Source organism: Vulpes lagopus, chromosome 17 (assembly GCF_018345385.1).
Source record: "Vulpes lagopus strain Blue_001 chromosome 17, ASM1834538v1, whole genome shotgun sequence".
Taxonomy (NCBI): domain Eukaryota; kingdom Metazoa; phylum Chordata; class Mammalia; order Carnivora; family Canidae; genus Vulpes; species Vulpes lagopus.
Genome location: NC_054840.1, coordinates 6,077,285 through 6,094,759, shown reverse-complemented (window position 1 = coordinate 6,094,759; position 17,475 = coordinate 6,077,285). Strand labels below are relative to the sequence as shown.

The following is a 17,475-nucleotide window of genomic DNA, read 5'->3' as shown; positions in this document are numbered from 1 at the left end:
ATTTGCAATCCCTGAATGTCTAGTGATACTGAGACATCTATCTGTGCTTATTGGTCATCTGTATAAGTTCTTCGGCTGACCAGTTTTTGAGTTTATTTTTACTTATAAAATAAATTTTGCACACTCTGCCTACAAGCCCCAGGTTGAGTTAGAATATTTAAATGGGTGCTGAAACCTGGGACTTAAGATAATTTAAAATTTGTTCTGCTGTAACTTTCAAAGGATATATAATGGATTCGTAATTGAAAACCAGCATGTGAAATTCCCCAAACATCCAGTTTATTAAAACAAACACACAAAATGGCAAAGTCCTACCTTTTGGACCAGCGGTAGCAGGCTCTTCCCTGACCACAGCAATTCAGGCCTGGTATCCTGTGTCCCCCGGATCTTTTCATTATCATACCTTCTCTAAAAGAGACATCAAGTTAACCCAGCGTCTTCAGATTTCCAACTCACACTTAGCTGATACAGTCTCACCACTTGGACTAAATAAACGGTTTCCTTCTCACATCACTTCTTCTCCTTCCTTTTTCACTCTCAAATAGCTCAATACGGAATTCACTAGGCTGGATACTCTAGCTGCTGATCTCTAAAAGCAACTGGTCAGCAAAATTCTCTTGCACACAGTGCGGGACCTTAGGCATTCTGGCTTCTGGCTCCAAATGCTGAGTGTACCCTCCAGTCATTGGGACAAGCTGAAAAAGACCCCAGACATCACCAAAGGCCTGCCCAGGGATGGTTCAGCTGCTGTCGACACCATTGGAGGTACCTGCCCGAAGGTTCCCAAATACTCATCCTTTTACCTACAGTTCTAGGACCGAGTCATACCAAAGGAACAAGGCACATCTATTAGAGCTTTGGAAAGAGAAATATCTTACTTTTGAGGGATATGACAAGAAACAACACGAATGGCTTAACCAAAGAAAAAAATTAAAACTACTACTAATAATGTTCTTTACTAAAGCTCTTGATAACATCAAGCTCTCGTATTATTGAAGGAAAAATAATCATTAAGTAAATTTCAATCTTGTTACCTAGCATAAATTTTACACACTATTTTTTTAATCATGAAAATGAGTGATAAATAGCTAACTTTTGTAAGTTATTTAAAGAAGGGACTTGATACATTTGATTTTTTTAAATTGAGGTATAATTGACATATAACATTATACCAGTTTCAAGTGCACAGCACATTAATTTGGCATTTTTATATATTGCAAAATATCACCCCAATAAGTCTAGTGAACATCCACCTCTATACATAGTTAAAATTTTTTATTGTGGTAAGAACCTTTAAGATGGGTTCTCTTAGCAACTTTCAAATATGCAATACGTTTATGTCTAATGCTTTCTCCCACATACCATATTTGCTACCTGTATTAAACATTCCTAATGTTGGGTGAGGGGAAATCTGTGCTGCAAGGCCCTAAGAAGGAGGATGGAGCAGTTGCTACCCTTGTTCAATAATAGCAAGGTACCACTCTGTATAAATAGACCCTCTGAGTGGCTCTGACTCTGTTGGGAAGAAAATAAGCTAGTAGTAGGCAAGTCAGGTAAGCTCTGTCACCATGGCAGGATGGTCAATCAAATGGTAATACTTATCAGCTTTCACAATTCTCTTTAAGATGTAACCCTGGAACTTACATGCCCTTTGGTCCCAAATCATGGATGAAAGACAGCTGGCTTATATCAAGGAACTCTGTCTGAAAAGAGGCCAAAAATCCATACTTTAGGAAAGCAGAAAGAAAAAAAGATAAACGTTTGCATTTGAAAACAATATCCATCAGATACTGCTACATTAAACACATCTGGGGAACTCTACAAATTGGAACAATGGCATCGCCCTGAAAGAACGGATTCAAAGTGTATGCAGAATTAAAACACAACCAGGAAAGTGATGTGTGCTCTCAAATATACAGACAGGATGCTCAAGAAAGTTGCCAAGGGGGATTTTATTCCCAAAATTCTCCTGTGTTTTTGTTGTTCGGGAAAGGGGATTGTATGGCATAGTGTACATTCAAATAACAGTGGTTATATGAAGGCAGTGATGTGGGTGCCAAGTTCTGGAAGGTGGAGTAGACTTGGCATGAGGAAATGGGAGATGGAGGTGGAGATGGGACATGGAAGGTGTAAAAAAGGTCATTGGGTGTACAGTGGGGCTATAGTGAGCAAGATGAACAGAGTAATGTACAATTAAATGAAGGGAGTTTGAGGAGATCTTTGAGCATGGAGAATACCAGAATGTTTAAACACAAATGAGATAAAATAAGGGGTGCCTGGGAGGCTCAGTTGGTTGAGCGTCTGACTCAGGTCATGATCTCAGGGTTGTAAGATAGAGCCCTGTGTCAGGCTCCACGTTCAGTGGGGAGTCTGCTTGAGATCCTCTCACCCCCTCTCCCCTACCCCTCCCCTACCCCACACTCACGCTCTTTAGAAAAAAACAATAATAATTTTGCATAACAATAATATAAAAATAATTTTGTTTTTAGCAAGGAGAAAAGGAAGAGATTTTTCAGGCCCACCTTTACCATATAGATTATGGGGCGATGATGACAACATCAATAGCTAACATTTACTGATTGCTTAATATCTATCTGTTGGCCCTATACTGAGCATTTTTCATTCATTATCTCAGATCGCTCTGCAAGAAGTGCTATTTTTCCCCTTGTACAGAAGGGAAAACTGAGCAGGGATAGGCAAACTTTCTCTACAAAGAGTCGGACATAAAAATTTTAGGCTTTGTGCTTCATATGCTCTAAGTACTGTAGCATAAAAGCAGCCACGGACAATACATAGATGAATAAGCATGGCTCCATGCCATTCAAACTTAATTTATGCTTATTAAAATACAAGTTTACTATGCTTTTTATGTCATGAAGTATTCTTTTTAGAATTTTCTTCAAACATTAAAGAATGTAAAAACTATTCTTAGCTCATGGACCACACAAAAACAGGCAGTAGGCTCAATCTGGTCCATGGGCCATAGTTTCCAAACCCCTGGTGTAGAGAAGTTAAATAAATTGTCCACGATAGAGGTGTCCGGGTGGCAGAGTCAGTTAAGTGTCCAACTCTTGGTTTCTGCTTAGATGATGATCTCAGGGTCATGAGATTCAGCCCCAAGTCAGGCTCCACACAGCATGGAGACCACTTAAGGCTCTCTCTCCCTTTCCCTCTGCTGCCACACCTTCAGATGAATGCTCACGCTCTCTAAAACAAATAAATCTGTTTTAAAAAATTGTCCAGGATAATACAATTAGCAAGGGATAGAGTCAAAATTAGGTCAGACCAGACAGTATCTTTAAGACAAAGCTGCAAAAGTAGTAAATCATTCACCACGAGTGTTAAATGAAAATGTGAAAGCAGAGGGGAAAACCAATGGACATTATGTAGTTCTCAGCATATATACAAGTTTTACGTCCTGTATTCCTTGAAACAGCTAGAGTCGGACATTTCAGAATTTTCCCTAATTACAATTAAATTACAATGCTCCCCAATTAGAGAATTTTCTCTAAAAGTCACCAGGGTAGGCCCAGATCTACCAACGGTTGTACGTCATGTACAACAGCATTAACAGAAAATTCAAACTCAAAAACATATGCTCCTGATACCAGGAAGCAGAGGGGAGACCAGACATGGAAAACATTCCCTATCAACAAAGATCTGTGGGAAGAACCACAACAATTCCATGTCAAAGTAGGTATAGAGGGAAGGTGGCCACTTCCCAACTGACATGATACCTCAGAAGAAATGGCATTTGATTTAGGCTTCTACGTGGGATTAATAAAATGAAACATAAGGCTTTCCTTAAAGTTTTGTATATGCGACTGAAAATAATCTAATATTAACCTTGTAAGCAAAATAACGACAAATCTCTCACTACTGTCAGTCCTTACCCAATTAAATGCTTCCATTTCTCAGGCTTATTTGAGGCAGAATTTAAAATTCAGAAAGACTGAAAAACCCCGAATTGAACAAATTCTCACATCCAATTTTTTATAAAGATTTTATAAAGTCTTTAGGTTTAATTTCTCATATAAAACGTTGTCATTCAGTACCATTTTTTTAAAAATCTGATTTAGGGAAATGCTTCTAATTGGAAAAATATAGTAATGCGTAAATTATTAGAAGTGATACTGTAGACTTTGAGGATAGAATCAATCCAAAATGTTTTAAAACCCTAAGCCACAACTTCTCATTTTATCTCTAGGGAGCAGAGAGAAAATGTCAATCCTAGTTTACACTGGAAGAAACTACTACAGTGGTATAACTAATTATATGCAAAGCTACAGAAGAGTTAAATGGACAAACAGAAAAGGAAAAGCAAAAATCAAGGAAACCATTTATCTAATACCTGGATAGTTTCTTATTCATATAGCTCCTATCATTGAGTTGACAACAGAAGTATTCTTTGAAATAATTCAGAAATCATAACTTTAGAATATCATAATTAAATTGCAACGTGTAAAGAATTTCATCTAAATAAAACAAATACATATTGGCAATGCAGAAAATTTAAAGTTGTGCACCAATATAAAACTTAAAATGATCCTAATCACTTCAGCGTGACTGGGGGAGATATTTCAAGAAACAACTACCCTATTATAGGCCAAAAAAAAAGAAAAAGAAAGAAAGAAAAAGAAAAAATCTCAGGGACTTTATGTTCTAATACAGATTTATCAGATTAAAAGTAAATGCGGCAAGGTCAACTTAGAAGCAAACCCAAATAACACAATGTGAAATTTAACAAAGATTGTGTTGCCCATACTTCTCAGTGCATCTTTAGTGATAACAATTCCACTCTGTATTTGCACAGGTGAGTCTCAAGAACATGAATTTACTGATCAGTGTAACTCGACAATATTCCACAGGGCTTGCTATCTCTTTAATAATGTATTAATCAACATTTTTAAAAAGATTTTATTTATTTATTCATGAGAGACACAAAGAAAGACAGCGAGAGGCAGAAGGAGAAGCAGGCTTCATGCAGGAAGCCTGATATGGGACTGGATCCCGGGACCCCAAGATCACACCCTGAGCCAAAGGCAGACACTCAACCACTGAGGCACCCAGGCATTCCAAAAAAAATTTTTAAGACTATTTATGTATTTATTCATGAGAGACACACACACATACACAGAGGGGCCAGAGACACAGGCAGCGGGAGAAGCAGGCTCCATGCAAGGAGCCCGATATGGGACTTGATCCTGGGTCTCCAGGATCACACCCTGGGCTGAAAGCAGCGCTAAACCACTGAGCCACCTGGGCTGCCCGAAAATTTTTTTTTTTTTTCAAAGGAACTTGTGAAAAATATAATTGAATGCTAGGGAAACAGGGAAGTAAAGGCTCCAATGAAAAAGGGATAAGCCATTAGCCCAAGGGGTAAAAACAAACCCAGGAAATTACCTGGCAATCATGTATACACTGTTCCTCTACCTCATGTTTGCACTGGAAGGGAAGGGGCTGTTCAGAGGCCCCCCCTTATGCCTGAGGTAGCAAAACTTCAAGCAAGAGCCCAAGTGGGAAATTCTCAGAAGCAAGGGAGACAAGAGCATTGGGTTGGGCAGTCCCCTGTGGTGGGAATGGGAGGTAGGCTCACCTATTCCAGGAAAGCCTGCCTTCCAGGTCAGACAGTGAACACAGCCCCATTGAAAAGAGAAGAGATCTCATCTGTGGAGGAAACGGAGAGGCTGGACTCTCCCAACCCTCAGGACTCAATCATGAGAAAAACAAGACTTCCCTTACTTTGCAGGTGCAGCTGTTACAGTACAGCCTCTCTTGGCTGACATGGAAATACCGTATACATCTTTATTCCTCTTTACCCACTCTTCCCCCCAAACTAAATTCACTCACCTTACAACACAAGGGAGCTGCGAACTCCGTGTTATTAATCTGTGGGGTGTTTTATCTTCAGATTCCTTACTTCCAAGAGGGTGATTAGCTTGAAATTACCCTCTAGGAGGTAAGGAATCTGAGTTACGACAGTCAAATGATTAGAAATATCATCCTATCAACCTAGGACACTTCTCTTGGAAATTACACGTTTTGTTCCATTTCTAGATTTTAATCTTCAGCTAGAAAAAAGTACATTTACTGTTCCTGATGACTCTTCCTTTAAATTCCCTGCAAGCTAAGCATTTTCCTGTTACTAATTAAAATGCCAAATAAAATAAAATAAAATAAAATGCCAAGCTATGGCGCCTGGGTGGCTCAGTTAAGCATCTGTCTTAGGCTCAGGTCATGATCCCAGGGTCCTGGGATCGAGCCTCACATCGGGTTCCCTGCTCACTGGGGAGTCTGCTTCTTCCTCTTCCTCTGCCCCTTCCCCCTCCTCATGCTCTCCCTTCTCTCTCTCCCAAATAAATAAAATTAAAATAAAATAAAATACCCAGCTAGTGGGTTCAGTAATAGAGCTAGCACTAATGCAATTTAGAATATAAAAGGAATCCTATTTGAGACCTTGTATGTTACAACTGAGTAAACACATTCCTGTTTTAAAACCTATTTATGCCTTGAGGAGAATGCAAAGACATTTACCCCTATTTTACAACTGAGTAAAGAAAACAGGATAAATTACCAATCATCTCTGAGGCAATTATCTGACGTTAAACCCACTAAAACATAAGATACTGTGTTCTTCAAAACCTCAAGGAAGAAAAAAGGAATTAAAGAAGTCATTCTGAAGAAAAGAATTCCTGATCTGAATATTAACCTAATCAGTGACCATTTGAAAATAAAATCTGTTCATGTCTGGTTTCATCAAAATTTTATAGAAATTAGAGACATGATCCTATCTGAGCCCCTGACCTACGATTCATGCTCTCCAGCCTAAAGACCCAAATTAATTTCTAATAGGCTTGTTTTACATTTATAAAAATATAAATTAATTATATGTAATTGTATAAAAATAACTTTTAATAGGACTTTATAGATAAGAGTTTTAATATTTCTCATAATTATCAAAGGACACACAATGATGCCAATCTAATTTCACAAATATGAGGCAAAAGCCTGTAAATCTAATCTCCAGCTCAGATTACATTATGTGAAAGTTCAATAATGTTAGAAAATTAAGACAGATCAAATTGTGTCTTATGTCTGAATCACTCTGGAGAATTCTGTCCTTGGGGTAAATAAGTAGCCACCAAAAATGTGGAGTAACATAGATTTGGTCAGCTGTAACCAGGTCTTTCCTCCCAAAGGAAAAGTTTAAAAGACATTCTGGAATTTCTGGATCTACTGAGGCTCAACTTTGGAAAGATTTTTATGACTAGAAAATTAAAATGAACATTTTAGAAACTGTACACTTTCTTTAATCAACATCAGAATCCAAAATGCAGTGGATTTTGCATTGCTTTCTATATGTAGAAAGACTCAGCAATTACTATTCTAGAGCCAAAGAACAGTACCAGTGAAGTCACAGGCAGGCCATAGAGAGAAACACATAGAAAATCTTTGCATCCTAGTACTAGTACACATTTAAATAATTCTTTATTAAAGAAAACATCACATTTGACTTTCGGAGAACGGGAAGCAGAGTTTTTAGCAGTAGCAACAGTAGCTATAGAATTGTAAATAATAGCAGTAATATCCTTACTCGTGACACTCTCTCAAGATGCACATTCCTGAGTCCTAGAGAAGAGAAGAAATCCCTGCCATCATCCTTCTCTTGAGATCCTCCGGTTGGACCCAAGTTGCTGGTTTCCTGGGAAAACTCTTCCAGGATCATGAAACCACATACACTCCTTCAAGTCCATCAAATATAACACCACAAACTGCTGTGGAAGGTGGGCCATGGGCTGGGTACTGGATCATTTGTGTGTGGTGACCAGGGGGCCAGAGGACCAGCTGGGAGCTTGCCCAGCCTCCAGATAACACCCTGGCAGGCAGCAAGAAGGCTGGCTGGCTTCCTTCCTTCCTTCCTACCTTCCTTCCTTCCTACCTTCCTCCCTCCTTCCCTTCCCTTCCTTCCTTCCTTCCTTCCTTCCTTCCTTCCTTCCTTCCTTCCTTCCTTCCTTCCTTCCTTCCTTCCTTCCTTCCTTCCTTCCTTCCTTCCTTCCTTCCTTCCTTCCTTCCTTCCTTCCTTCCTTCCTTCCTTCCTTCCTTCCTTCCTTCCAGATTTATGTCTTTGAGAGAGAGAACGTGCACATGCTGCATGCCGAAGGAACAGCGGGAAAGGGAAGGGATGGGGAGAGAATCTCAAGCCAACCCTGCACTGAGTGTGGAGCCCCGTGTGGGGCTCAATCACAGGACTCTGAGATCATGACATGGACAGAAACCAATAGTCAGATGCTGAACCGACTGAGCCGCCCAGGTGCCCTTACCCCCTCCCTGTTTAAGTATTTATGTAATGCCATTCTCTAAACGAGAGGCCGCATCTAGTAGGCCATGACTGCCTACTCTTAATTTCTGCACATAAACCATATACATACGCTCAATCCCATGGCAGTACGGTTTACACATCCACAGATACGAAAATACAATAATCCAGCACATTCTCAGTTACCTGGACCTTTGGATAAGGGAAGGTTAAGCCTTCAAAGACACCCCTTCAAGACCCCTAAGAGGACTGAGGGTATTGTGTTCTGAGAACTTCTGTCAAGGCCCACTCCCCTCCTGCTTGCCAGCTCTGTGCCTCCCAGCTGCTTCTAAGCCCCACCACCTCTTTTCTCTTATTTCGAGAGTTTTTTCTCTCCCTAGCTTTTCCCATGCTTCTCACTTTCACATGAAAAGACAGGCCTTTTATAAGCATCACGGGCCGATCAGATGGCCAACCAAGCAGCACGCCCTGTTTAAGTTGCCTATTCAACTCTGCTCAGCTGTTTTCATCACTTACTACTCAAGTGTTTTTTCTTCAGGGTTAGAAATGCTTTCAGGCATTATTCTGGAAGCCTGAGGAGAAAAGGACGTTGATTTCCAGATAATCTAACCTGGGGCAATGTTTTAAGTTCATTTGAATCTACTGCGCTAGACACATTAATTTCTATTTGGCATTTTTGAAATAACATTACCATGAACTAAATTATTGCTCTCAAATCAATTTTGCATTCAGATCATTAATTTTAACTTAAGGAATACGCAGGACTGGATTCAAGCACTTGTGTTAATAAAATGACCCAATATTTAGCTGATTTTATAAGGTATTTCAAAATAAGTCACTGAACAGTACTTACTGTCGCGTGGTAGTTTCTATACATGGGCATTTTTAGTAACTTTGTCAAATAATCTTCCAGTTGTTTCTGTAACACAAATATATTAGATGAGAGATAACAGTGACAGAGATGTGATCACTATCTCACCTTAACTTCTGCAAACTTATTCAATTGTTCATATTATCACTGGACAAGGAATCTTGAATAGCATTAAGGAGTTATTTCCATAGTTCCCCTGGACCATCATTCCAACTGTTTCTTGTTACTTAGCATTTCACATGCTTATGCTTTTTATAACTGGCTGACAAGACCCAAGCTGTATATTCTTTTATCCTCCATAGTTTTTTTTAAGATTTTATTTATTTATTCATGAGACACACACAGAGAAAGAGAGGGAGAGACACAGGCAGAGGGAGAAGAAGGCTCCAGGCAGGGAGCCTGATGTGCGACTTGATCCCAGGACCTGGGGGTCACGCCCTGGGCTGAAGGCAGCGCTAAACCTCTGAGCCACCCAGGGATCCCCTATCTTCCATAGTTTCTAGCACAGGACTTGTCCCACGGTGGACGGTCTTAAGGCATTTGTTGATTTCATAAAAAACCTGAATTTCCTGAATTCTAACACTGAATTTACTGGTAGATCTATTATAGGTTTTTTTTAAACAGCTGTTCATGGGGGAAAAAAGGAAGAGATTAAGAAGTTGTACCCTGATTTCAAACATGTTTAAATGTGTGAGGGCGACGTCAATCATGTCGACCATGATCACGAGTGGAAGCACTAAATGTTAAAAGTCACAGCTTCTCATTTTCAACTGCATTCATATAAGTGCCCAAAGAAACCCCAAACTGTAGAGTTTTATAGATCCAGGTATCTTGGAAAATACTTATTCTAGATCCCTAAAAAGGATTTTAAACAAGATGACAACTATACAAAGGCAAAATCAAATATCGCTTTCAGAACATAAAAGTTTAGAAAACAGAACTGACATTTACTTGTTAATTTTCTAGTAAAAAACAATCTCCACCTGTGTGCCACCATCCCACTGAGGTGGAACACCTGCTCCTGGGGCTTCTGTCCTATTCCTCTCTGGCCCTAACGGCCCCACCTATCGTTAGGGAATGAGACCTCACATATATTTAGGACAAGCTACTACAAAGTCTCGAGCAAACATTTGGAAATATATGCTTTTAAACAGGAGATCTCAAAACCCTCAATGATGAGCTCAATCTTGACTCACAATGAGCCCAAAGAGACTCTTGGTGGGAGGACAGCTTCTTCATAGAACACTCCCCCTTCTTCTGGGAAATACAACCTCCCTCCCCAGGTCAGATTGGCTTGGGGAAGAAGTGCTGCCTAACAAGTTCCAGGGAAACCAAACCAACCCCGGGGGAGGGCGGGTAGGATCACGAGGTGAATAAAGTTGCAGCTAGGCCCCCTCACCCCAGGAACCACCATGTTTCTACAGCGCTGCAAAATATTCGGAACAGCAGAAGACCGGAAAGACGTACCCTTCTACCAAAGAATTGTTCTTCTCTGATCATGTTTTCAGATGAACGGGGCAAACTTGGCATCTCTCGAGGCTCTTCTTTGACATTCTGTCTTCTAAACGTGTGTCTAAAACACACATGCAATGAAAACATCAGATTGTTCTTTGAATAATATTCTTCTACTATCTTTCATAAAATGGTTTATTTTTAGAAAAGACTATTTAATAGAAAATATCCACTGACGATGGACAAGTTAACCCATAATATCGATAAAATACTCTTTCCACCCAACTTGTATACTGGGATAACCTTGTAATTAATTCCGCAACAGTTACCTTCTGGTAGGAATGGGGATTCGGATAAAAGCTTTGTACTTGAGCAGCTCTCTGTGAAATTCTTGAAAGTGTTTGAACTTCCTCTTAACTTGCCACTTAAATTCCCCATGTGTTAGTTCGATAGTGTAAAGATTGATACTCGGTACCTGCAGTGATCAATAAAAATGATATTTTAGATAACAACAAAAATTCTAAAGTCTTTCGATGAACAATAGCCTAAATTAATAAATAACATGGAAGTACCCTTAAATCCAGCACACATATTTTGGGTTAAGTACTTAGGCAAGATGTTTTCTAAAACAACTGATTACAGAAATAACATTCCCTTAAAATGTTCACTTTATAATATATATAAGACAAACTCTGAACCACACCAAAGACAAACTCCCACAAATTATATTGCTCCAAATACAACACACACACACACACACACACACACACACACACACACAGCCCTAAGACAAGAAACCAGGTAAGGGAGACAATGAGTGAAAACCCTGATTAGTCATCAGCAGTAATTTTGCTTGTCTAAAAGTATAAGCTGTGAATAGACAACTTGGAGAGGGTGAGAAGAAAGCTAGGAAATGGATTCTAGGAACATGACAGGATCTCGGTCCACTTCTTGCCCTTCCCAAATGACATGTACGCCTTCTCCTCCTAAAACATACTCCAAGGTCTCTCCTTGTCCACAACATCTCCCTGCGCTGAAGCATCACCACTAGTGACCAGCAAGGGACACGACAATTAGAGGGAAAGAACCAGAAGATTTTCCTACACACAAAATACTTTTCCCAATTACTCAACTAAAATCAATTCCCATTTAAAATTGTAAAAATATTTCTTATTAAAATGCAAATATACTGACTAGGGAATTATTTCAATCCGAAAAACCAATGGACCCGGGGGATAGTTTTGATATAGTACAAAGTGTTAGGAGACCGAGGGATGCTCATAAAGCAGAGGAGCTCTCGAAGGAAGGTCCATGAGTTGTGGGGCGTGGAGATAAGGGGATGGGCAGGGCAGTGGGCGCTGTGGGTGGGGATCTTGGCCCCTGCTAGGAGATTTAGGCACCACAGGTGCTGGAGGCAGGGGAAAGTAAATGTCTCCTTCCCTCTAGTTGATTCAGCTCTGCTGCCAGCAACCCCATGTGAGATTCCTGGCCCATTGTCATTCACTACTGATGTTTGACATACTTTGCAAACTTCCAAAGTATGACCACTTTGTGAAGATGTAGCATATAAAACATGAGCACGAGAGGTAATGCAACTTGTGCTCTGAAGTCTGGAATCCAACCAGATCACTGGTAAATATTCAGATCGAGCATTTGCTTTGTCTCTAGTTGGGATTTATGACAATTACTACAACTGGAAGTTGAAAAAAAAAAAAAAAACAATTCTGGGGTTCAATATTATATGCTGCCTTTTACTTTGGCCAACATTACAGGCATCATCCTCCATCATGTTTCACAGAGAAGAATGCAGGGAAACTCAGAGTGGCCAGAACGCTGCATTCAAGTGAAAAACGCTCAATTTAGGATGAGCCAAATAAACAAGAAAAATTAAACAATTTAGGCAAGTGGCTAACACTTCCTAGGATTGTATTCCCCATTCTATGAAAACGGAATACTTAGAAAACACTGCAAATGTCATGTTTTATCCTTCACATATAAACCCCAAATTTCATACACTAAACTTCTTAGCAACTGCGAGGCAGGATGGTACCATGGAAACGGGCCATCGCATCCTTTGTGAAGCTGTTAAAGGTCTGAGACCCCGTGGTGCAGCCTACGGGCTGTGAAACTTGAGCCAAAGGTCACTTCTGTGAGACAACAGCCCAGCATAATTATTGAATTCTTTGGAATTGGGATCATTTGAAGAGTCTTAACAAAGGAACTGCTTACAAAGACATGGTAGGGGTAAGGAAACTGTAAAGGGAAGGACAGTAACCTGGGACTCTGAAGGTATCCCCAGCCCTGGAGGGACAAGAGGCAGAATCAGGTACTGGAACAGGGAGGAGAAAACCGTGGGAAGATGACTGCCCCGAGGGAAGGGGTGCCGTTGGTCAAGGGACATAGCCAGCCCAAGGTGACCCCACTCCCCACCGTCTGAGCCCTACCAGAGGACAAAAGCAGAGGGCATCGAGGGGCAGAGCACAAGGTGGAGAAGGGGGGGAGAGGGCACAGGAGGGCAAATGGAAGGTCCCCAGCCTGAGAGGGCCCTAATAACATCTGCCTCGCTGGGCTGTCATGCAGACGAAAAGAGAAATGCCTTGCCTTGAGTGGGCACATAGAATGTACTCGGTACTTAGAAAAAAGTATATTCTTATTTGCCTGGAATCACATATAAACTGCATGAATTTAGTTCACATTTCTTAGTAAACTAAACACTAAGTAGGATAAAGATGACCCTTAGCTTTCTCACACAGACTAAGATTAAACAGAACAAAAGCAAACGCACTAACAGAAGAACACAAGCAAAGAGAAGTCCCTGACTTGGTGACTTGCATATTCATCTTCATGAAGAACTTTTCAGAGACATCTAGTATTAATAATACATAGTATCATACAATGTATGCTTATTTAATACTGTAAGGGGCAAGGCAGGGCCACCTTGGAATGATGGGCCACTTTGGAATGAAGATTACTTTGAGTTCAAAAAGCAATCAAGGGGCACCTGGGGTGGCCCAGTCGGTCAAGCATCAGCCTTCAGCTCAGATCATGGTCCCAGGGGCCTGCGACTGAGCCCCACACTGGGCTCCTGGCTCAGTGTAGTGTCTGCTTCTCCTTCTGACTCTCCCCCAACTTTTTTCTCCCTCTCTCTTGCTTTCACTGTCTCTCAAATAAATCTATAACATCTTAAAAAAAAAAAAAGGCAATTAAAACCCAGGAGATCCAGGATAAGCTCTTTATTTCTTCTTCAACTGCCTAGAAAGAATTTAGCTAGAGGACTTGCTCCAGGAAGAAGGCTGTCACCACAGATGACTACATTATACTATGAACTAGGTACAGTAGACAGGAAGGAACCAGCAAGGCCTGTTTGATCAAAGTCCTCTGTGTCCCATTGTCCAGTGGCTCAGCAAACATTTATTTACCAAACATTTGCTTTTTCATCTCCCTGTGAATTGCATTCCCTCTCTTTGAAGTCCCAGACACCTACCCAATTCTCTGGAGTTCAGAGTGACTACAGACCTCATTTTTGCCTGTCTTTGGAATTTCCATGCCTTTGTGGATTCCCTGTACATAGGCAATTAAATTTGATTTTCTCTTATTAATCTATCTCATGTCAATTTGAGTCTTAGTCTGGCTAGAAGGACTTTTGGAGGGGACAAGAAGTTCCTGCTCCCCAATAATATCATCTATAATACTCTTGCATAATACTATGTATTATTATTATTATTATTATTATTATTATCAAATCCTCATAACAAACCTGTTACACCCATTATTCACATGAGAAAATGGAGAAACAGAAAGATCAGGTAACTTGCTAGAGATCACAAAACAAAACCGGAATCAAGCCAGGCAGCCTGGCTCTGGAGTCTGCATTTAATCCTCTGAGCATGCTCACCCTCTCTCAGTCTGAAGGCTGGTAGGCAAATTAAGCAAGCAATGGTCATCTCAGAGACATTTCTGAGTGGGTTGTGGTCAGTGGTGTATCAGGGAGGTACAGACTCAACTCATACAAAGAGCCTAAAGGAAAGGCTGCACACAAGGGTGGGTGGAAAGTAGGGCTCGAGGTATGTCTGCAAGCACAGGGAGGGCAGGACAGACCACCAAGCAAAACTACGAGGACCAAGGTAGCACGTGCCACCCTGCAAAAGACAAGGAGGAAAGGCAGGCAAAACCTGCCTCTGGAGAAAGGTTCTTCTCACTTCCCACGAGGCAGGAGCCAAGGTGGCCTTACTCTGCTGGGACCAAAGCTTGACCCACCAGCCTGCAGCAACGTCCTCTACTTCTCAGACTTGACCTCTGTGATGTATGGTCAGTAACAGAGCAAAGGCAACTGCCCTAACGGCCTCTGGTCCCATCCGTTTCAAACAGTGATGCTTTGCTTGATGAAGCCATCTTCACGCTCGATGCCCTTCCAGGACTCAGAGAGAAAACCTGCAAACGAGGCCTAACGGGCAGGTTGCTAGGAGCAAATCAGAGCGGCAGAGGATGCCGGCAGGATTCTCTCGGCAGTGCTTCTGGGTAATGACACTGGCCAACCTGGCATCGTGGCCTTTTTTTCTTCCAAGAGTCAGCTGTCATCATCATCTTGCTAAACAAGCATCAGGAAAGCCAACCTTTTCCTTGGCTTATAGGTGGCATTCTAGGTGTCCACATTAAACAGAAAATTGGGAGAGAAGAGGACTAGGAGAGGCACTCAGCATTTTATCAAACTTATAAATTGCTTTAGGGACCTTTTTTTTTTTTTTTTTTTTTTTTTTTGCTAAATAGCATTCTCCGGAATGAGGAAAAAGGCATAGGAGAATAAAGACTAAATGAAAAGCATAAACTTGAGAGGCGATGAGGACTTAGAAGTGATTTAAAAAAATACATCTAAACACACAGTCATAAAAACATAAACACACAGTCATAGCTCGAGGACGGAAAAGGGAGGTCAGTGTGTTGATTCATATACATCGACTAATACAAGGTGAGTCCACAAAGGCTCTGACCCTCGTCGTAGACGTGAAGCGCTCCACTTCCAGGACTTGGGCTTGTACTGGACAGCCGGAGAGATACGTCTGTATGTTAGGCTCCTTAAATCCTTGAGTCTTATAAATAGCAGAGAAAGGGATACACGCTAAAAAACAAACCAGTAAACACAGTTATTGCAGGAACACAAGGACATTGCAAGAATACCCGATATTAGCATGACTTGCCTTTTTATGGGCCGTTCGAGTCCTAACCTGCCACAACGAGCAAACCGCTAATGAAGCGGCCTCAGCCCAGGGTAAGGACAGCAGCAGGAAGATCAATCATTTGCTGGTTATTTCAAATCTGCGCTCTGTCAAGCAACCCCGAGCAACTCTCTTCTCGCTCAGACCATCAGTCTTTACCTTCCTGTGTCTTGGGATCGCCGGGAGACACATCGTAATCCACCTCTTCTCCCTCGAAGTGCAGCTCCCGCGTGTCGAGATTTTCTATCAAGTTACTCATGTCTGCAGCGATTTTCTGCAGTGCAGAGGTGTTTACTCTTGGCTCATTTTTCAGGGACATGTTGGCTTCCGACAGGGCAAGAGCAAAGGGGCTGGGGAAACAAAGGGGGTTATAAGGACTTAGTATTTTGGTCAAATAAAACCCTATTCTACGATATGAATCCAGGCTCAGACACAGCATCTGGAAACAAGACAACTAGCTCTGTGTGAGCCCCAGTCATCTCAAACAACCTCTTCCTTTATTCTCCTGTTTAACATTTAAAGGATTCCTGGCTTATAAATTAAATTGGAGTGAGATCCTTAATCACAAGCGAGTTAAGAAAGAGAAACACTACATTGAATAAATGCCAACATATCTTTCATCCAATTTCATTAACTTGGATAAATGAGGACAGACTCCAGGGAGGCTGGTTTGGGAATGGTGATTCGGAGAAAAAGCAATTGATTCTTAACTCTAACAAATACGTGGGGGAAGAAAGTCCTGTAGAAGTAAGCACCTCTAAATATTTTCTAAAGAAAAGTGAGGGCATTTTACAATAATCTCAATAGGCAGATTTAAAATATTTTCATGGGAGCATAACCTTTCTACATTTCCTCTGGTGGTGATATCCCAAGCAAAGTGTACACACTATCTTTTTGAAAGAGGAGGTTTGGGCCATGGCTTCACATGAGTTATAATAATGTACGTGGGTTGAAAGGTAATTGATTATTATGCCTCTTCTGGAAGATACCAGAGGTGCTCAAACTGTACCTCTCTCCTTTTTAGAGAAAACCAGTTCTATCTCATTTCGACATTTAATAACACAAGTCGTTGCACACCAGTACCCAGGGAAGAAGAGTTCATATAGATTTTATTTTTCCTTTAAAATACAGAGATTTAAGCCTGGAGCACTGTCATCAGAGTTGGATGAAAAATTCCCACTGCTAGAAATGATCTGTTACAACCAGGCCCTAAAATGGCAGGGGCTTTCATACGAGCAACTCCACCACGCAGGTCCATTTTTTATTGCAAATCACAAACATTTACTGAGCGTCTGCCACTCACTCATTGTGAGATGCGATGAGTAAATACATACAGATGAATACGGCTGGTCCCCGTGATTAAGGAGCTCCCCATATGGGTGAGGGAAAGAAGCTACACGGCCCCAAGTTCATTCCTGGCCTCCTCCAAGGTCTTTGGCCTTCCTGAGAACGGCATGTGCTGAGTGGAAGACCGTTGGCCAGGTTCTCTCCTACCTGTATGATCATGAAGCTGGGGGCGAGGGTGGGTGGGAGGCTACAGGCAAAGCTGAGAGAGTCTTGGCCAAACTTGAAGGGCCCTTATGGGAATTCATCATCAAGTCTCTGAAATCTGTACTGCCAGG

At 41.2% G+C, this 17,475-nt stretch overlaps 1 protein-coding gene across 7 annotated transcripts in view; it reads right to left on the bottom strand.

Moving 5' to 3' along the window:
* Positions 1 to 17,475, bottom strand: part of PLD1 (phospholipase D1) — a 206,854-nt gene that overhangs the window by 113,880 nt on the left and 75,499 nt on the right. For all 7 annotated transcript variants that reach the window (XM_041731565.1, XM_041731562.1, XM_041731564.1 and 4 more), the window contains 7 exons: positions 16,013 to 16,203; positions 15,629 to 15,756; positions 10,970 to 11,115; positions 10,656 to 10,761; positions 9,171 to 9,236; positions 1,645 to 1,703; positions 316 to 408 (listed from right to left, as the gene is read on the bottom strand). In XM_041731565.1, the coding sequence (XP_041587499.1) occupies positions 316 to 408; positions 1,645 to 1,703; positions 9,171 to 9,236; positions 10,656 to 10,761; positions 10,970 to 11,115; positions 15,629 to 15,756; positions 16,013 to 16,172 (758 nt within the window). In that variant the 5' untranslated portion in view covers positions 16,173 to 16,203. The remainder of the gene's footprint in view (positions 1 to 315; positions 409 to 1,644; positions 1,704 to 9,170; positions 9,237 to 10,655; positions 10,762 to 10,969; positions 11,116 to 15,628; positions 15,757 to 16,012; positions 16,204 to 17,475) is intronic.